This window comes from Protopterus annectens, chromosome 4.part1, assembly GCF_019279795.1.
Source record: "Protopterus annectens isolate FY-2018-M chromosome 4.part1, PAN1.0, whole genome shotgun sequence".
Classification (NCBI taxonomy): Eukaryota; Metazoa; Chordata; order Ceratodontiformes; family Protopteridae; genus Protopterus; species Protopterus annectens.
Window position 1 is genome coordinate 933,357,811 of NC_056734.1, and position 22,013 is coordinate 933,379,823.

Consider the following 22,013-nt stretch of genomic DNA (forward strand, 5'->3'; position numbering starts at 1 on the left):
GTGCAGTCAGTTATCAAAATGTTGCTTTCACATAAATACCATCATTCTGTTACACTTGATTGATTCTAAGCATAATTAGAAGTACAACTGATTGTGACAAAGTAGCAGTTTTACATGGTAAGAGTATTAATATGTTGGTGTGAATTATTTCAAAGGGTCATGGCTCCTAACATCCAGTTTTCCAAATGTTCAGACTTCAGCATATGACAAAAGTTTTTTTTTTTTTCCTTCACGGAAACTGGAACATCAGTGCCCTTGTGCAGAAGGTTAATAGCTGTGCATTTGTCTACAAGTGCATTATTTAATATACATTTTAATGCTGCAAACTCAAAAGGCCGTGTCTGTAGTCAGTGAAAAGTAGCTATATTTATTTTTTAATTAACTTGCTTCAAATCATGACAGTTTGCTAGTGAAATGGAAGCACAGGACATCTGGATGTCTCATCAGTTTATATCCATAATTTCTATCTCAGGCATGCAGATGTGTAAACATTTACAGATCCCATTTACATTAATGAGTTTGGGGGAAAATTAAAAAGAAAGAAAAGTTTACTGTGCAGCAGTGATAGTTTAAACTTTCTTACTTTTTGTCTGTCTTATCTGCACTACCTTTAACATTTTTTTGTATTTCAGTAAAAACTTTCTATGGTTGTACACGATTATATGATACGATATACACCGCTTTATATTTAACACTCATGCTTTTCTTCATATAAAAGACACTGTGCACAGCTTTTTAATTTCTTAGCAATTTGTACGATATGCTTTTCTCTGCACCCATTGTACTAACAAATTAGCAACCATGCAGTATAGAATGCATTACTGTACGAGTTTTCCAGCAGTTTTCCGAAGCAGCGGAGTTGAAGTAAAGATACAGAATGGTGGAAAGCTAGCTTTCAGTGCAGTGAAACATATATTATATAAGTTGCTGTGAAATGCATTACGAAAGCTTTACATTGACTATTACCCAACGAATAGCATGATTGTTAAATATGAAGCACTCTGTATTACACATCAAGTAACGGTGCAGAACCATCAGACATTTTTACTGAAATATAACAGAATGTCACTGCAGCATAGCTCTCAACTGTCCAGATTTTCTAACATTTTAGTATATAATGACAGGCATTTAAGTTTCGGGGGGAGGGGTTAGGAAGTACCGCAGCAACTGAAAAGTTACTTGCAGAAGATGCAATCCTGAGTGAGCACTGCCAGTAGACTTACTTTTCTCTAGTTTCAAAAAAAGATGTACATTGCAGCTGTGTACTGTACTTGTTTGACTTTTGAGGCGTTTCTCTCCACTGCTGTCTTCTTCGACCATGACTGTGGCAGTATCTCCAGTCTTGCAAACGGATTAGCACCCCAAACTGTTCTGACAAAATAAGTAGAAGGATCCAGTAGCAATGTAGTTAGATACTGCAAATGTCAGAAAAAAATAAAGGTAATTGCTACTGCATGATCCTCTATTTTGCCAAAACAAAGAAAACTTGGGTCTGGGGTGGAGGTGTTGTGCATTCGGTGGCTTGAATTGCAAGAATCTGACTGCCACCACTTTCTTCATGCATGGCAAGGAGATTTTCTCAAAAAAGTCATACGAGTATCATGCAACTCCATGCTAAAGACTAAGTTGAGAAGGTAACTGACAATGTTCTGGTACTTTTTAAACTTATTTTTTGAAAGTGGAGCAAAATTATGACTAAAGTTATTCATGTTTGTGGAAGTCATTCAGGTGTAACATACAATTCCTACTGTCTGAGTGTGCTTGAATTTAAGCACAGAGGTGCCATGTGACGGTACTCTGAGTTAGAGTTAAGACAAAGGTAATAGTTATGCAGGATCTCAAACAACTGTGTTTCTCCCATCCTCTAATTTCAGAGAACCTTCTAAGTCCGCTTTTGTTCGTAGTCAACCTTGTCAACCTTCTAAAGGGAAAGGGTTCCTAAGCATATGTTCTCTGATAAACCCACCCAGAGTTCTAAAACTCAAAAGCCCCCTTTTCAGGACAAATCTATCTAAATCTGACATTTTTCCCCCCTCTCCCTGTCTGTCTTAGGCTGTTCGCGTCTCTCCCTGTCTGGCAAGAGATTACTTTAGAATCTTGGGTTCTTTACATTGTCTGGCACAATTATTTTATGATGTGGAAATTCTCACCTTAGATCTTCCTCAACCAACTTCATAATTTTTCTGTGATTCTGCAGGATCTGTTGGAGCAGGGCACCATCCATCCCATTCAGAATCCCAAAGAGGAGCAGGGTTTTACTCCAGAGTGTTTCAACAGGTACCAACATGTCCATCTGCCAGCACACCTGGATGCAATTCTCTAACTTTGAGGAAGCCTTGAAGACCTCCTTCCTTAACTCTCCCTTTGACTCCCCTCTCTTTGGACCAAAAGTTAAGGAAACTCTCACAAGGAGTGAGCAGGATGATAAAACCCTTTCTGCTGTTTGGAATCTGCTTCTCTACTCCTCAGAGAATGTTTTCTGGGAATCCAAGAGTAAGAAGATATGGTTCAGGAAAGTTCCAAGACACTCCTGCAGACAGGTCCTGGACATCACCTTAGCGGCAGATGCGGACCATGGAATTACGGGCTTTGCCTTCCCCTTTTCTGAGTAATGCTTTCAGCACATCTGAAGGATTTGGGGTGGGGGGGGTACTTATCCATGCATCCTCAAGTCTGACAGGCTGTCAGATTCATGAGTGCTCTAGATAATCACCAGAGGCTATATAATACCCTTTGTTTTCCCTCCTTTAAAGATGACAAGTATTCCCACAGTACCACTCCACCAGTTGAAATCTGCAACAGAAGAATTCTTAAAGCTGTTAGAAAAAGGTTTTCAGCAGGTTCCACTAGACCAGTTAGAATCTAGAGTCTGTTTCAAGTTATTTTTAGTTCTGAATAAACACTGGACCCAAGGCCGGTTTTGGACACTACTTATTTCAGTCAGTTTGTAAAGCCAAGTCTGTATGTCATGGCTCAGTACACTGTAATTTTGTTGAGGATGGATGATTGGATGTGCTCAGTAGATCTCCAGGACACCTACTACTGTATTAACATTTCAAGACAATTAAGGAGATTTCTCCACTTTTGGCTGGGAGCCAATAATTTGTAGTTCACAGTGTTGCCCTTTTGTCTCATCACAGCCCCCAGGTGTTCACCCACTGCATGGTAGTTGTTGCAGCTCATCTAAGACTGTTAGTGTTATGGCTTTTGCCAAATTTACGCAATTGGCTCCTCCTGCACCAACCAAGGATTTTCTACTTCAGCGAATGGACTTCATTTTCTCCAACATCTGGGTATGACAGTTGCTCCATAAGCAAATTGATACCCACACAACAGATTGAGTTCATTCAATGCCACTTGAACATGATGAACCAGATAGCTACTGTACCAGAATCCAGGATCATTTATGTATGGCAGACAGCCTTGCAAGTTCAGCTCCTTTGTCAGTTTGCAAGACTTCAATTGTTACGTCTTATGGCTTCCACTTTAACATTGTTCCCTTTGGCCAGCTTTCATCCGCCCCATATAGCCAAAAACATCCCCAAATCCCAATACATTAGAATGAGACTGATTTGCTCCAAGGATTCTACCTTCCAGGAATACAGACAGGATCTGACTCTCAGATTCAGGGACGGGATATCAAAAGGGACATATCCTACAGGCTAGCAATTGGGCTAATACACTCGAGGGAAAATCTTTTTTTGTACAAACAACGCAAGCAGCATAGGTCATCACTCATTAGGCTAGTGACTACTTATGGTAGGAATTCTGATTCTTTAATCAACAGTGTACAAAGACTGGAATATTCAACAGAGTGATCACAACCTAACTAATGTCCTACTAGAAAGATGTTTTCTCATTTTGTAATGGTAGGAATCTAGCCTCACACTTTAACTATTACAAACATTCACATTCCCGAACACCAATTCAAGAAGTACAAACTACAATAACGGGTGAGGTGCTCACAGGATGCCACCAATGTGGATATTGCACTCACTGCAATAAGGTTTTTAAGTCCAAACAATTTACAAGTAAGAACTGTGGCACAGTTTGTTGTCAACTTTTTTGCCAATTGCAGTAGCGAATGGTTGATATATTTAGCTACATGCAGCTGTAGCTCCTCCTACATAGGACAAACTTCACGACCACTAAGACTGAGAATTTCTGAACATACCAGTGACATGAGGAATAGAAAACCAAGCCGTGCTCTATATAAACATTCCATAAAACATTAATCTGCCAAGTTTAGTTTCATGGTTATAGATATCATGAAAGGGAATAAATCCAACAAAGCGGGGTGACATTCCATTCTTGACACACAGAAGAAAAAATGGCTTGTTAAACTGGGGGGTTTATTTCCACATGGATTAAATGAACAATTTTGATTTCCCAATCACATACTTGATTCAATTAAATGCATGTATAAAAGACTACTTGAAATGGATTTGATTTACACTGAGGAAGGCTGTGTTGTGTACCAGCCGAAACCGGTTTATTTGTGCATTGCGTTATTGAATAAGTATATCATTTCAATCTCAAAGTTTGCTGGCTTACTCTTTGGATTTTGGATTCTACAAACATCATTGACTATGTACTCACGAACATGGGGGCCCAGTGTTCCTCACCAAATGTAATATCTTTGCTCATCAGATCTGACCTTAAGGCAGCATTACTTGAAATAAAAATTAATCCAGGGATTTAGCAAAGCCAAAAAACTTTAGGAACTATTCCAAGGCTAACGTCTCTGCTAAGCAACACCTTGGCTAAATTTCAATCGCCCCATAAACCCAGTAAACACCATAGCATATGCTGAGCTATTTACAAAATCTCTGTATAGCCGTATTGATAAATGTATAGAGCAAGCTGTGCCCGCTTATATTAAGATTAATTCTTACAAAGGGATTTGACCAAAGAACATTTCAAGTACCTCTCAAGGTCCTTGTCTGCTGTGGAGAAAAAAATCAGTTGGCTAAACTCCAATCCTTGTCTGATGTTTTGATGCATCTTATTTTCAGAGCCACAGAAGGTGCTTCTAGAGTTGCAGGCACTGGCGTAACTGTTAAGCATGCTTGGATTTACCTGTTGTGATTTTGTGGAACACTTTGACGTCCTTCGTTAATGTCCCCTGTGATGGGTCAGCGCTTTACATTTCAAAAGTTTAAGGAACACTATCCAGGAGTGAACAAGATGGTAAGACCCTGTTTGTTGTAGGGATCCATTTTTCAACCCCCACAGAGGACCTTTTCCAGAAAACAAAAGGGAGGGTAGAAACACTGGCTCTGGTAGTCTCAAGCGTTCATATCTAACACACCTGGGGAGAGACCACCCCTCAGTGGTAAAGGGTGACATTGCCCTCATGGAAGAGGACTTCTGCTGTACTGCCTGGCCCTTTCACTCAGGATATCTGGGTAAAGAGGATAACCAGAGGCTGTTTCATCCCTCTTCTATCCCCTCCTCCGAGCTTAAAGAAAATTCTCAATCTTCTACCATCACAAAAGTAAGCAACAGTGTCAGAAATAAAAAACAAAAAAAATGCTGAGAAACCTTCTTATCTGGGAGGTTCCACCAGACCAACAAATATCCAGAATTTACTGTTGTGTGCCAAAAAAGAAAGGGGACCTCAGGTCAGTCTTGACCTTAAGTCTCTTGAACAAGTTTGTGAAACTACCAGATGGCCACAGAGCAATCCATTCTCCCAATTTTAAGGAAGAATGCATGAATGTGCTTGGTCAACCTTTAGGATGCATACTGTTACATAAATGGAAAGTTGCTCAAGGAGGTTCCTTCACTTTAGGTTGTGGGTCAGTCATTTCCCATTTCAGAGCCCTGGTCTTTGGTATCACCACAGTCCCCCTGGGTGTCCACAAAGTGCATGGCAGTTTTTGCATTTCATCTCAGACTGCAGGGTTTCCCTTTATTTAGACAACTGCCTCTTCGTGGTCCCCTCCAGAAATGATGATCTTCAAGTCAGGGACTTCTTCCACTGACTGTGCTAAACACTTGGAATTGCAATGAAAACAGCCAAGTTCAAATTTCAAAATGTGCAGGCCTCGACAGTTTTTGGAGCATTTCTAGACACCAGACTAGATTGCCAAGCTTCCGCAAACCAGGATCTCTACACTTTATAAACTGGCATTGGCTGTTCTTTCATATCAGAAGTCACCAGCAAAATTGATTGTACACCTACTTAGTTTGATGGTGGTGGCCATCACTCTGATTCCTCTTGCCTGTTAATACATGAGAATTCTGCAGCGGACCGTGTTAGCCCAATGGTCTATCAGACACCAGACCATGAATTTTCAGGTTTTGTTTATAGAGTTTTGCAGGTCTCACATCCATTGGTGGTTGGAGTGCCCTGTCATATCCCACGGGCACCTCTTTGTACTACCCTCATTACAAGCCATGGTGACCATGGTGATGTTCTTCGTCTCACATTGCTGCAGTCATAACCTGTGGGTAGTCCGCTGTCCTCGGTCGGCCAGAATACCAAAGAGCTAGGCTGGCGTCGGTCATTGTCGCCTAGAGCTGACGTCAGTACGTAGTAGTACTTAAGCGCATGACCGACGCCATATCTTCAGTCTTTCTTGCCGCGTGGTCCGAAGCAGAAGCAGCATTTGCAAGTGCCGTTCGGCGTTCTGAAATTTTCATTTATCGAGTTTCAGACCGAAGACCAAGTTGGGTTAAGTACCCCGTTGGGGAAATTTTTGTCTTTTCTTGCCTCAGTTATCCGGATGTCAGAAAAAGTTAATAATTGTATTTCTTGTGGGAAACCGATACCTCATAAGGATTATCATTCTTTCTGTATTCCTTGTTTGGGGCCTGAGCACGACGTGGTCGGGTGTTGCTTTTGTGCTAGATTTAATAAGCGCACCATTAAACGAAGATTAGACTGTGCCAGGCTTGTTTTTGGTAAACGGTGTAACTATAACATGCCGTCGGATCCTCCGACGCCCGCTACCGCTAAAAAGCGCAAGGATAAATCTTTAAGGTCTAAACCGGATGAGTTGTCCGTTGCGGATGCCGGTTCTACGGAGCCTCCGGTTGAATCTGTGGATCCTGCCGAGGATTCGGCTGAATCCCAGGGGGAACCTTTACTTTTACAGGAGTTGGCCTCTCAGGAGTTAGGCCAGGCTGAGGGTGCTTCTCAGGTGTCTGTAGTTCCAGCTTTACAAAAGGTTATTAGGCCTTCTACTTCAGTGGCTAAAGGCCATGCTAAGGCCAAACCTGGTCTTGTTGGCCCTGGTCATAGTTCTAGCTCTCCAGCCCCTGTTCCTAAAAAGCATATGTTGAAAATGGCAGAGGACTTGATTACTTTGATCAGGGGTTCTATGCCCCCCCCCCCCAAGAGAAGAGGCCTAGGGTGGAGGCAGATTTAGAGGGAATGGATCATTCCTCTGACTACTGTGAATCCTCAGCTGAAGAAATTTAGGATTTCCCTTCCTATTCAGATTCGGATGCAGAGGACTCCTGTCAGTCTGCTTCTCCTCCAGAGGATTTTTCTTTTTCTGAGACTTTACATTCCATGAGGGAACATTTCAAGTGGGAAGGTCAAGATTTTTCAGATTCTCGGAAAAGGCTTAGGGAATTTTTGTTTCTGCCACAACATAGGCCCTTGCCTATTCTTCCTGTCTTAGATGTTGTTCAGGATGTTTTTTCTGAATCTTCCCTTAATCCTGATTCTTTGCCTCCGGCCCCTGTTAAGCCAGACAGGTATTACAGAGTTCCAGAAGCACATAAGTATTTGTACAAGAGTCCTAGAGCTGATCCGGAAACTATTATTCAAGGTCCGAAGGGTCTTAGGGCTTCTATGGCTAAGAATCCAGTTCCTTTGGGTAAGGATTCTAGAGCGTTAGATAGGTGGGGGAAAAAAGTGTACACCTCCTCTACGTTAGCTATGAGGGCTTTGAATTGCCAATTTCATATGCTGAAGTATCAGAATTTTTTGTTAGGCCAATTGAAATCTAAGGTGGATGCTTTATCTGAGGGTATAGAGTGTAAGGAGCTCCAGGAGTTGGTTCATGCATCAGATCAAGTTGGCAAACATTCTTTGCAGTGTGGTTTTGATGCTCTTCAGGCTTCATCCAGGGTGGCTGCTACAGGTTCAGGTTCAGTTATTCGTAGACATGCCTGGCTTAAGGATCAAAATTTGTCAGAGCATGTTAAGGCTCGGATTTTGGATGCTCCTCTTCAATCTGAAGTACTTTTTGGCCCTCCTGTGGAATCAGTTTTGAAAAAGATGGAAGATAAGGCTAAGTCTATGCAGACGGTCAAGGATTTTATGCAGGTGCAGCCCCCTAAGTTTAGTAGGAATTGGCCTGCTAGAGGATGGTCTTATCCTTCTTCGGATTATCAGTCTAAGGGCAGGTCTAGACGTGGTAGAGGCAGGGCTCACGCTCAGGGTTCTTTCAGACCTAGGACTTGGAGCTCTCCTGCACAGTCTTCTGGTGAGGGTAGGGGTCAGCCCTTTCGTAAGCAGACCCAATGACCTGTATCTTCCGCTGCCAGACCCTTCTTTACTGGCAGCTCCTCTAGGAGGAAAGTTGGGACTTTTCAAACAAAACTGGAATTTGGTCACCCAAGACCAATGGGTATTGGATATAATAAATCAAGGTTACAAGTTTTATTTTCACACTTTTCCTCCTTTCAAAGGCATGCCGGATGTGCCTCCTCAGCAAAGGCTGGAGGCTCAGGAGCAAATTTCTCTGCTTTTGCAGATGGAGGCAATTCAGGTGGTCCCTCCGTCAGAAGTAGGCCTAGGATTTTATTCCCGTCTATTCCTAGTGCCAAAGAAAGGAAACACTTGGAGGCCAATTCTGGATTTGTCCATTCTCAATACCTACCTAGACATTTCAAAGTTCAAGATGTTAACATTACAACTTCTGCCTATGCTAGGCAAAGATCACTGGATGGTAACCCTGGATCTCAAAGAGGCCTATCTTCACATCCCTATCAGGCCCAGTTGCAGGAGATTCCTGAGATTTCGGGCTGGTACTTCACATTATCAGTTCTCTGCATTGCCCTTTGGTTTATCTACTGCGCCCAGGGTATTCACAAAAGTTCTGGCTCCCGTGATTGCTTTCTTCAGACAGAGAGGAATACAAATTTACCCTTATCTGGACGATTGCCTGATTCTTGCTCAAAACAAAGACATATTACTACAACATCTCCAGTATGTAATGGCAGTTTTAAGGTGCCTAGGGTATTCTGTGAACGAAATAAAGTCCAGTCTAGTACCCTCTCAGGGCATGTGCTTTCTGGGTGTGAGACTGAATACAGCTTCTCAGATGGCATTTCTGACCCCGGACAAACAAAGAACTCTTCATCTTTACTTCCAGCAGTTATCAGTAATGTCCAGGCTGACTGCAAGGACAGTCCTTCAAGCCTTGGGGTTCATGGCATCTTGCATTCTAGTACTTCCCAATGCCAAACTGCATATGAGGAAGCTACAATGGTATCTCAAAAGTGTGTGGACTCAACACTGCCACGGTTTGGACACTGTCATTCGGATTATACCTTGCATCCAGAAGGAATTCTTGTGGTGGGCTCAGGAATGTCACCTAAACAAGGGACTCTCTGTGACCCGACCAGAGGCGAGTCAGATCCTAACGACGGATGCCTCGGACTTGGCTTGGGGAGCACACTTCAATGGGAAATGGATACAAGACATGTGGCCTCCCAAACTACTACATTTGCATATCAACATGAAGGAGATGTTAGCAGTTCAATTTGCGTTGATGGCCTTCAAGGACCTGCTTCAGCCGGGACAGGTGTTGATTCAAACAGACAACATAACAGTCATGTGGTACATCAACAAGCAGGGGGGAACCCATTCCTACCCTCTTTGCAGGCAAGCAGTGATTTTGTGGGAGACTGCTCTGAGTTTTCGAATCAATCTTCAAGCACGGTTTCTGCCAGGAGCTCAGAACTCCCTAGCAGATACATTGAGCAGGCAAATTGTGGATCCCCACGAGTGGAAACTGGATCCTCAGGTTTTCAAACAATTGACTGTGGCTTGGGGAACTCCAGACATAGATCTGTTCGCTTCTCCACTGAATTTTCAACTTCCAAAATTTTGCACAAAGATGTTCCACCCAGATGCTTGGAAAGTGGATGCTCTATCTTTCAGTTGGAACAACCTTCACGTTTATGCTTTTCCTCCTCTGCCTCTTCTCCCCAAGGTACTCTTGAAAGTCAGGCAGGACAAGCCTTGCATGATTCTAATAGCACCAGATTGGCCACGTCAGCATTGGTATCTTCTGCTGAGGAGTTTAATCCAGGAGCCTCCTTGGCTTCTGCCACAGGTTCCTCATTTGTTGTCCCAGTCAAACAATCATTTTCTCAATGTTCAGGTGCAGTCCCTCCATCTGACAGCCTGGCGTATTCTGTGATGGAGCCGGTGGGGTCTCAGCTTCCTCAACAGGTTTTGAATGCCATTTTGGAAGCCAGGCGGCAAAGCACTAGAAAAGTTTATGCTGATAAATGGAAGAGATTTTTTCTTTGGAGCACTGCAAAGGGTTTTGATGTTTCAGTGCCTAATTTGAGTTTTGCACTACAGTATCTTACTGAATTACTGGACAAGGGTTTGTCATTCTCTTCTGTGAAGGTTCATGCTGCAGCCATTTCTGCTCACTATGATTGTGACCCTCCTTTATTTTCTCATCCTTTGTTCAAACAATTTCTTAGAGGGGCAAAGAATATAAGACCCCCACGTAGAGCTCCTACTCCTTCCTGGGATCTCAATTTTGTTTTGGAGAAACTTACTTTACCTCCTTTTGAACCTGCAGCTATGTCTGAACTGAAGTTTTTGTCTTGGAAGACTGCTTTTTTGTTTGCCATTACTTCTGCTAGGAGGGTATCTGAATTGCAGGCACTCATGGCAGTTGAACCCTTTTTGATATTTCATAAGGATAGTTTCTTTGCGAACTAACCCTACTTTTATGCCTAAAATGGTTTCTAATGTGTCCTTGAACCAGTCTATTCATTTGCCTACTTTTTATGCTGATCCCCAAAATAAAGGGGAAAAAGTCTTGCATTCTTTGGATATCCACAGGCAGTTACATTACTATTTGAGCAGAACTAAAGAGTTCAGACAGACTCAACAGTTATTTGTTTCTTTTGCTTTGAGTTCACAAGGGAAAGCTGTTTCAAAGCAGACTATTTCAAAGTGGATTGGTCAATGTATTGCTTTTTGTTGTTCTCGTCATGGGAAGGATATTCCTGCTGGGATCAGACCTCATTCTACTAGGGCTACTGCCACTTCTACTGCTTTTCTAAGGGGTGTAGCTACTAAGGATATTTTGGAGGCAGCTACTTGGAGTTCAGTACACACTTTTACTAAGCATTACCATCTCCCTCTTTATTCCAAGTCCAGGGCTGGGTTTGCCACTGCAGTTTTACAGGGCATGTTAGCAGCTCCTAATGCTTAGTAGTTTGCCAGCCTCCCTTTTCCTTTGCTTTGGGATTCTACCCACAGGTTATGACTGCAGCAATGTGAGACGAAGAACATAGTACAGTTTTGTACCTACCATAAATGTAGATGTTCGAGGATCCACATTACTGCAGTCTAATTATCCCTCCCTCCTTCCCCTCTATAGTTGTGGTTGCTGGGTTTCTTTTTGGGATACTTTTTATTTCCACACTGGTGGTTGTTGGGCTTTTACTATTTTAGTTCTGGCCTTCATTTTTAGGCCTTCTGACATCTGGGGCAAGAAAGACTGAGGATATGGCGTCGGTCATGCGCTTAAGTACTACTACTACGTACTGACGTCAGCTCTAGGCGACAGTGACAGACGCCAGCCTAGCTCTTTGGTATTCGGGCCGACCGAGGACAGCGGACTACCCACAGGTTATGACTGCAGCAATGTGGATCCTCGAACATCTACATTTATGGTAGGTACAAAACTGTACTTTTCCAACTGGGGGGCCATTTCTTGTGAAAGACTGTCCAAGGAATATTATCCCGTGCAGAAGCCAGCCTTCACATCAGCATTCTTGAGATGAGAGCAGTCCTCCAAGTGCTGAAAGCCTTCTAGGACGCTCTCCTTGGGTATAATTTTTGTTCAGATGGACAATGTCAGTAGTCTGGTACATCAACAAATGGGAATATAATCTTACCGCTTGTCCCTGAAGGCCATAAGTGTAATGCAATGAGCTGCATCTTCTCACTGCTTTCTGATAGCAGTGCACATTCCGGAAAAGTCCACTGCTTTAGTAGACCGGTTAAGCAGATCTATCCTTCTCCCTCACACGTGATCCCTCAGACTAACAGTGGTTGATTAAGTATTCAGCAGCTGGGGCCTTTGCTGCAATTTCTCTGCTTCCCCCTTCAGCACCAAGTGCATTTGACACTTTGCCCTTTTCCCTCAGGAGGGGGAGTCACTGAAGGATGCTCTGACCCACAATTGACTCCCAGGTCTACTGTATGCATTTCCTGCTACCCCTAAACTTTGTTCAATAAGCATTGTTGAGAAAGGGCACAGTGATCCTCATTGCCCCCTTTTGGCATAGACGTGTGGTTCCCTTCTTCTGGCCTCATTTTGCTCACTCTCCCTGGGTACTGGGGCCAGCCACATATCTTCTGGGTCACTTCTCCCAGGCATTCAAGTTCTCACACTAACTGAATGGTTTCTCCAATTCTAATTATGGATAGTCAGTCCACTCTTTTCCCAAGTTGTTCACATTTTGACCTCTTCTCAAAGACCTTCCATCTGGAAGATCTTTAAAAGTAAGCGAAAATATTGTATATTTGGGCCTCCAGTAGAAACCTAGACCCTTTTCCAGTCCTCTGACATTTTGAAATTGTTGACATCACTCTTCTCTTCCGTAACTGAGGCAGTTACTCCACTATTAAAGTGTAACTAGTGGCTACCTCCATTTCATATGGAGGAAAATTACTCTCCCATTGCATCCCTTCAACTGTCCAAAGCTTCTCTTAGGGGTACCTTCCTTTATTCGGCCTCCAATCAGGGATCCTCTACCCACTTGGGACATTACCATTCTACTGTAGGCATTAACTAGTCCCCACTTTGAACCTGCAACCAAGGTTGACTTAAAATTCTTGGCATGGGATAACTTATTTGGTAGCAGTCACCTCTGTCAGGAGAATTTTGGAATTGCACACCCTGTCTGCTAAACCTCTTTATCAGGTTTTCCACATCAACGGATTAACTGTAAGCACTAATCCTTTTCTTCCTAATATGGCTTCTGAATAATCTGCCACTCTGCCTACCTTCTTTTCTTTCCAAATTTCTCCACTAAAGGAGTATGCATGTTAAAAATTATTTTTTTTCCATTTCTTCAGCTAAGCTTGGTAAAGTGATTATCTAATTGTCTCTCATGCCTACAAAGAGAAGAGTTTATCCTTATCCAAACCTCCTAAGATTCATTAATGATCTGTAGTTACATTCCTCTTCTCCAGAGTACAGTTTGACATTTGTGCTGCTACTACTTGGTCCAATGTCCATGCCTTCATTTCTCACTGTAAATTGTACTTACAATTGAGGTTGAGAACCTCCTTTGTTTTGGCTGTGCTTCGGAATATCCTTCATAAAAAAGTATTTCTATGTCCTATGCATTTAAGGAGTGGACAGAAGAGACATGAAACATGAAAGCTGTGTACTCGACAATAGATCTGTGTTGTCTGCTTCTGTCCTTTCTTAACTTCCCTCCCTCCTTACACTTGAGTTCTTTTCTGTGTCCTGGAGTGACCTTACTAAGCTACCTTGGCTAGATCATGTACTCTTAAAGTCCTAGGCCTGTCAGTTTTTTTTCTTTGAATCGTGGGATTTATTGATTTTTTTTACAAATCTAGAAGCAATCTCTTTTATTCTGGTATGGGGCAAACTCTTCTGAGGTATTTTTCTCCTTACAGTGGATTATTGGTAAGGAAAGGAGCCTGAGCACCAGATCCGAAGTTTGAGAGTGGCAGAAGTCTGATACAAGGACCCATCCATGGAGGAGGGACGGAAGCAGACATCACAGATCTATCATTGTGGTGAGTACATAATTTTTGTTTATGCAACATTGTTACTTCTGTATTTTTCTGTTTGATAATGTAGATTGGTTCTACATATATATCAGTTTTGCTTTGGCTTCAGAAGTAGTAACCATGCGCCTTATTTTAATATTGCTGTTACTGTTTTATTCCACAGATCCACAGGATGAAAACAAAATTGGTATAGATGGTATTCAGCAATTTTGTGATGACCTTGGACTTGACCCAGCCAGTATAACTGTGCTTATTATTGCATGGAAATTTAAAGCAGCAACGCAGTGTGAATTCTCCAAACAGGAGTTCATGGATGGAATGACAGAACTTGGGTATGGAATTTGCTGCAGTTAATGAAAAGTATTTGATGACATTTAGATGTTTTGAATATGTCAAAGTAACCAATACAGTAAACATGATGAATGCAGGCACAAACTGTGTGATGTAATTAGCAAGAGAACCTTGGTGCCATAACATGCTTAACCATATTAGTAGTATTTCTGAAGCATCAAGACTTTGTTAGATTGGCCATTCATAAAATTAACTGTTGGTATATTCATGGTGTACACGTAAAATAGGTTGCATGTTGACTGTCATGTCAGAGTTTTTTTTTTTTTTGCCTTGAGTGCTAGCTGACATTTTTCAGCCATAGCCAGACTCTAATGAATTGAAGTAAAATAAGCGAAATAGATCACAATATTTTCAAAATGATAAAATCAGTACAGAAGCTAAAGCTTTGTTAGCCTTATTGCTACACTTCTTCCAGAAATGAAGGAAGATTAAGAAGATTTACAGTTCATTGTTTTTCCTTCACTTGTTGCATGCAATTCCCTGAGAGATCACTTCTGTATATTTTCTAAAGTGCAGTGGTGCATTAACTGGTAAGTTTTATAGGTCCATAGGTGGTTACTAGCTATCAGCCCAAGAGCCATTTTAAGCCTACCCAAGCTTATCCCAAATTTGCAAAAATATTGCTGATGCGTCAATACCCCAAGGAATCCTCCAACTTGTCCTATTTATTTCACAGATGAGGTTTGGGTCCATAGAATGGGTATTTCTGATGCTGTTTGATGTGAAGTTGTTCTATCTCGCTATTCATTCTTACAGATGGGTTGGGAGCTGATCCTCAGCTCTGAGTCGGCCTACTACAAAGCTCGAGGTCTTCCGATAATTCGAGGCAAAGTCCCTATCCCATGATGCACCTAGACTTACCACAGATCTAGTTTGCCGCTGCAGTAGATCAGAGGATGTTCGTGTTTCACTGTTGCAGTCATCACACTTGGGTTATCTGCCTGCAGGTAGCCCTCAGTTGGTCCGAATACCATAGTCTTGGGATTTCTGCTTTGGATGCGGTTTCCTCATCCATGACGTCAGGGGTATAAAACTTGCAGCCGACGCCATTACATCAGCTTTTCTTGCCACGCGGGAGCCTGAAGCAGAAGCAGTTCGCAAGTGCCGGTAGGCAGCTACCTGAAATTTTCATTTTTCGAGTTTCAAACCTGAAGTCTTCTAAAGCTAAGTACCCTGTTGGGGATCCTTTTTTCTTGCTCTAACCGATGTCTGAAAAAGTTAACAATTGTCTTGCCTGTGGAAAGCAAATACCTCACAGAGATTTTCATTCTTACTGCGTCACCTGTTTAGGCCCAGACCACGACGTTCCTCACTGTCTGTTTTGTGCCTTGTTCAATGCCCGAACTATTGGCCATCAGGCTATTTTTGTCTCTAAATTCTTTCGCTCTCGTTCTCCGTATTCTGAAATGGCTTCGCTAAGCCATCCGACTACCGATCTTCCGAAAAAACGCAAAGATAAAGACAGAGACTGCATAGGTACAAAACCGCCGCCGGCGCTTCGTTAAGCTAGTCGCCAGTCTACCGTTACTCAGTGACGCGCTTTTGCAGCCATGTTACCCACTTCTGCAGATTTGCCTGCCTCTACTGAGACCCATTCGGAGTCCAGTATGCACTGAGGTGGTGCTTCGACTATGGAACCTGCGGATGTCTCTACCTTGGATGGGTCCGGAGCCGCTGTGCAGCCACCAGCTTCTGAGGGTGTATTCAGACCTTCTGATGTTCGTATCAAACAGACTTCTTCATTAATGACTAAATCTACCGAATGTCTCAGGCCCAGAGTTCACACTATGCCTAGGAAACCGATGGCCAAAGCACATTCTCAAGCTCCCATGCCACAGAAACCAATGCTTAGAATGGCTGAAGACCTTGCTTTAATTAGGGGAAGCCAGCCTTTCCCCCTCTAAAAGACAAAGAATTGATTTTCCTTCTGATTCTTCAGACCATAAGTCTGATGACTCTAACCCCTGTGATTACCAGGACATACCCTTATCTACCTATGAGGACTCAGATTCTGAGGATTCAGTTCCCTCTTCCTCCCCCCAGATGACCTTTCTTTCGGTGGAAACTTTCATATACCCTAAGAGAGCATTTCCACTGGGAATGCCAGGACTACCCACAGTCCAGAGAGAGAGACTCGGGGGAATTTTTAGACTTGCCTCAGCATAGGCCTGTAGCTATTCCCCCTGTCCTGGATGTTGTAGGTGATTTCATGGAATCCAGCCTTACCCCTGATACTTTACCACCTTCTCCTAGAAAGCTTGACAGGTACTACAGAGTACATGACTCTCCCAAATTTCTCTTTAAAAATCCCACTTCGGATCCGGAGACCATTTCCCAGGGACCTAAAGGTATTAAGGCTTCTACAGCCAAAAACCCTACCCCTTTTGACAGGGATTCTAGAGGTCTAGACAGATGGGGTAAGAAGGTTTATACCTCTGCAACTCTTGCCATCAGGGCTTTAAATTGCCAGTTTCACATGTTGAAGTACCAGCAGCATATTATTGCTCTAATTCAACAAAAAATTTTGTTGATTCCTGATTGTGCAGAAAATAAGGACAAGACTTAATGCATTCTGCAAACCAAGTTGGTAAACATACTTTGCAGTGTGGTTTTGATGCCTTAGAAGCATCTTGTTGGGCTGCTGTCACTGGGTGTATTCTGAGAAGGCATGCTTGGCTGAAGGAACAAATCTTGCCAGACTGTGTCAAGGCAAAATTACTTGATGCTCCATTAAACCAAGAATGTTTGTTTGGCTGTAACGCAGACGTTCTTAAAAAGATGGAGGAAAAAGCTAAATCCATGTAAACCTGTTAGACAACTTACAGGTACAGCCACCTAGATTCAGTAGGCATTGGCCTTCAAAAAAACTGGTCCTTTCCAGTCCCTTCCAGACTTTCTCAGTCCAAACCCAGGGGCAACAGACCACAAAGACTACAGTCTCAGGGTATGCACAGATCTAAACAATGGAGTGCTCCCTCCTCAAAAACTGGGAGTGGTAAGCCACCCCCTATAGAAAAAGTTCACAATGACTTCTCCATAATCCTTCCTCCAAACCAGTGGACAGAGCCTCAAAAACAAGTACTTTCTCTTCTCAGTATCAGGGCTATTCAACCTGTGCCAACAGAGCAAAGGGGGCAGAATTTCTATTCCAGACTGTTCCTGGTACCCAGGAAAGAGAACTCTTGGCACCCTATTCTGTATCTGTCAACCCTAAACACATTCCTGATGGTACAAAAATTCAAAATGCCTATACTCCAGCAGCTCCTTCCTATGCTAGCCAAGGACTCATGGTTAGTCACCCTAGACTTAAAAGAAGTTTATCTGCACATCCCCATAAGGGAATCTTGCAGGAAAATCTACGTTTCAGAGCAGGCTGTATGCACCATCAGTTCTCTGCACTTCCTTTTGGCTTATTTACTGTGCCCAGGGTATTCACAAAGTGCCTGGCTCCAGCCATTGCTTACAGCAGGCAGAGAAATATTCAAATTTACCCATACTTGGACGATTGCCTTATTCAGGCGGACAGTCAGGAATTGCTATTTCAGCACCTGACGTTTGTAAAGAGACTCCTAACTTCTCTGGGGTATATCATCAACGAAAAGAAATCACATCTGGTATCCAGTCAAAAGATTGTATTCCTGGGAGCAAGCTTGAACACAGCTTCCCAGATGGCATTCCTCACTCCAGAAAAGCAGGTTTATTTGACAACTTATTTCAAGCTACTGGCCACCCAAACCCAGTTATCTGCAAGAAAAATACTGCAAGCCCTAGAGTTCATGGCCTCATGTATTCTACTGATTCCATATGCAAGATGGCATATGAGGAAACTTCAGTAGTACTTGAGTCTCTGGTGTCAACATTCCCAGGACCTGGAAACAGTGGTTCCTATCATTCCTTGCCTAAGGACAGAGTTTCTTTGGTGGGCAGTGGCTTGCAACCACAACAAGGGGCTCCCTTTCTCACAACCTCCCGCCGTCTAAACTCTTGCAACAGACTCATCAGACTATGCACGGGGGGCTCACATGGCAGGCAAATGCATTCAAGGCAAATGAAGCCCAGGACAAATTCACCTGCATATCAATCAAAAAGAAATGTTAGCTGTACAGCATGCACTGACAGCCTTGAAATACCTTATCCTGCCAGGACGACAACTGATAGACCGACAACACCACAGTTATGTGGTACATAAACAAGCAGGAGGGAACTCGCTCCTACCCACTCTGCTGGTTAGCCATGGCTCTGTGGAACACAGCCTTAAGCAGCCAAGTACACCTGCAAGCTCAGTTCCTGCCAGGCAAATAAAATTCACTGGCAGACAACTTGAGCAGAAATCTAATGGACCCACACGAGTGGAAACTGGAACCAAACTCATTCAAACTTCTAATACACAGGTAGGGAACACCAGAGGGAGACCTCTGTGTCCCCCCCAAAACCATCAGCTAAACAAATTTTGCAGCAGAATTCCCCACAGCGAAGTTTGGAAAGTGGATGCCCTGTCTTTCACATGGGAAAACCTCTCAATCTATGCCTTTCCCCCTCTGCCCCTCCTTTCAAAAGTACTCCTCAAGATCAAACAGGACAGGCCAAGGACAATCCTTATTGCACCAGACTGGCCACGCAAGCACTTGGTACCCACTCCTACGCAGTCTGACACCAGTGCCACCCTGGCACTTAAATGAGACCCCCTCTCTGCTGTTCCAGCAGGATGGACAGATTTTGCATCCTCATCTGCAAACCCTGAACCTGGCAGTCTGGCTTATTCCCTGATTTTACATCATCAGCAAACAGGTGCTGGATGTTATCCTTGAGGCCAGGAGGCCCAGTAATAGGGTATCCTATTCAGAAAAGTGGAATAGATACTGTTCTTGGGGTCAGTCTCAAGGGAAGGACACAGCCATGCCCTCCTTGCCTCAAATCTTAGATTACCTAGCAGAGCTGCTCCACAAAGGCCTATCCTTCTCATCAATTAAGATTCATGTTTCTGCCATCTCAGCTCATTACAGTACTGAGCCCACTCCTCTTCTCTCACCCTCTGATCAAATAGTTCCTGAGAGGAGATCAATTTAAGACCCCCCCCCCCCAAGGAGAGCTCCCACTCCGCCTGGGACCTTAAGTTTGTACTAGAGAAGCTCATGCTTCCCCCTTTTGAGCCTGCTGCTAGAGCAGAGTTAAAATTCCTCTCTTGGAAAACCTTACTGCTAGCCATCACTTTAGCAAGAAGAGTGTCTGAGGTACAGGCCCTTATGGCTGTGGAACCCTTCATTATCTTCCATGCGGACAGGGTTTCCTTCAGGACTTAACCCATGTTTTATGCCCAAGGTGGTATCCAGTGTGGCTTTAAACCAATCCATCCATTTGCTAACCTTTTCTCCTAATACTCAGAATAAAGGGGAAAGGATTCTGCATTCCTTGGATGTACAGAGACAGCTCAGGTTCTACCTTGACAGGGCTAAACATTTCAGAAAATCTGACCAGCTGCTAGTCAGCTTTGCTACAGGGGCAGACGGCAAGGCCATTTTGAAACTATTTCTAAATGGATAGCACACTGCATCCATTTCTGCTACAAACACCATGGAAAACCTACCCCACAGGGGATCAGACCTCATTCCACTTGGGCTACCTCAACCTCTACAGCTTTTCTCAGGGGAGTCCCTACCAGGGACATCCTGGAAGCTGCAACCTGGAGTTCTGTACACACCTTCACCAAGCATTACCACTTACCTATCTTTTCTAAATCCAGAGCTGGATTTGCCACAGCAGTCTTGCAAGGCCTGCTAGCCAGCCCTACTACTACAGCTGCCTCTACCCTTCCTCAGCTTTGGGAATCAACCCAAGTGTGATGACTGCAACAGTGAAACATGGTCATAGTACAGTTGTGTACACTTACCATAACTGTAGATGTTTGAGTGTATTCACTGTTGCAGTCCTGGTTAACCTCCGTCCAGCCCTCTGTCCTCCTAGACATTTCTACCAATCCTCTTTTTTGGCCATATCTTATGGAAATGGTATTTACTTTTTACTGGAGGTGTTCCACAGCATTTAATTGCTTCCTATTTTGGGGGCTCCTGACATCTGGGGCAAAAACATATGTGATTGTGTCGGCTGCATGTTTTATACCCCTGACGCCCTGATGTCATGGATGAGGCGATGGCATTCAGTGCAGAAATCCCAAGACACTGGTATTTGGACCGACTGAGGGCTACCTGAAGGCAGATAACCCAAGTGTGATGACTGCAACAGTGAATACATTTGAACGTCTACATTTATGGTAAGTGTACAATATTGGATAAAAATTTGATAAATATTTTTTTTTATATATTAGATATTTAGACATTTAGGTAAAGCTCATATAGCTTTGTGTTCCCTTTCCTTGGTGCTCTTTTTTTGTATGCAGCTCTTTGGCCTCTTAAATTACTTGCGTGCTGTTAGCTTTAGATTAGTCTTTAGACTTAAATAAGTGACCTTTCTGTCACAACTTTGAATTTTTTCTCTTTAGAATTTAGATAAGGTGTGTACATTAGTAGCTGTTTTATAGTTGTGTGCATTATATAGTGACTTTTGTCACAACTTGTTTATACTCCTTACCATTTAAGCAAACTGTTTTGTGTGTGAACACGCTTGCCATTTATATTTAGCCTGTATTTGTAGGAAGGCTTTTTGTTGTTTAATTGTTGTTGGGCAAGTCTATTTTTTTTACAGCACCCTAATAACATTGTGGTTGTTGAAATGGCTGATAAGGACAAACACCCTACATCATGGTTTAAAAATGCCCTAAATGTGAGCAGAAAATGTCTGTCACCAACAGTCATGTAAACTGTGTTTGTTAGGAGCGTTACATCTCCAAGAAAGCTGCTCCATATGTCATTCCTACTCTTCTAGGGTTCTTCAGGAGAGAAAGAAGAAACTGATTGACGGGGGTTTACTGAAACCTTCTTTCCAGGAGGCTTTGAGAGACCAAAATGGATCCAGTAAGTCCTCAAAGTCTTCCAAGACTTCTACATCTGAATCAAAAAAATCGAAAAAGTCTTCGACATCGGCTCCACAGACCTCGGAGTCGACTGTCTTATCTTTTCGGAGCCTTTCCTCTGTTTTGGAACCGGTATCCGAAATAAAATCTCCACTTTTACAGTCGGTATCACCTTCGATCCATTCATCTCTGTCTTCCATTAGCCTTTCCGATTTGGATGTGGATCATGTGGTGTAAAAGCTATTACAGGCACCGGCCTTTGCTAAATTCTTATCAGCTCCGACCCAAGCAGTATCGGAGGCCAAAGACCTTTTTACCAGCTACTACTGTTCTCCGAGCCTTACCGGTCCTTCGGAGCCGGAGGAGTCAGACTTGTTGATTGTGGAGCCTTCGGAGTCGACGCCTGCTCCAGTGTCTTCAGCTCCATTTACTCTGACGTCCTCGGCGCCGATCGAGGAATCTAGGCGCCGACACACTCTGGTTGGGTCCGGGGAGGATAGTCTGAATGACTTGTCGGTTCTGACTCTGCCTCTCGGTGCTTCAGCTCGGATGAGCTCGGCTCCTACCTCTGGCTTGGAGCCCACTGTCCCAGTGCCGGGGGTATTGACTGTTTCCTCGGATCCGTCGGTCCCTTCACATCGAAGCAGAGGTGCTTTCGAAGTCATGAGAGAGTTATGTCTCCTAAGACATCTTCAGCCTCCGGTCCGG

General features: G+C 43.3%; 1 protein-coding gene across 4 annotated transcripts in view; it reads left to right on the top strand.

The window, feature by feature from the left end:
• DCUN1D1 (defective in cullin neddylation 1 domain containing 1) overlaps positions 1–22,013 on the top strand; it is a 723,324-nt gene that overhangs the window by 172,064 nt on the left and 529,247 nt on the right. For all 4 annotated transcript variants that reach the window (XM_044070666.1, XM_044070664.1, XM_044070665.1 and 1 more), the window contains exon 3: positions 14,151–14,319. In XM_044070666.1, the coding sequence (XP_043926601.1) occupies positions 14,151–14,319 (169 nt within the window). The remainder of the gene's footprint in view (positions 1–14,150; positions 14,320–22,013) is intronic.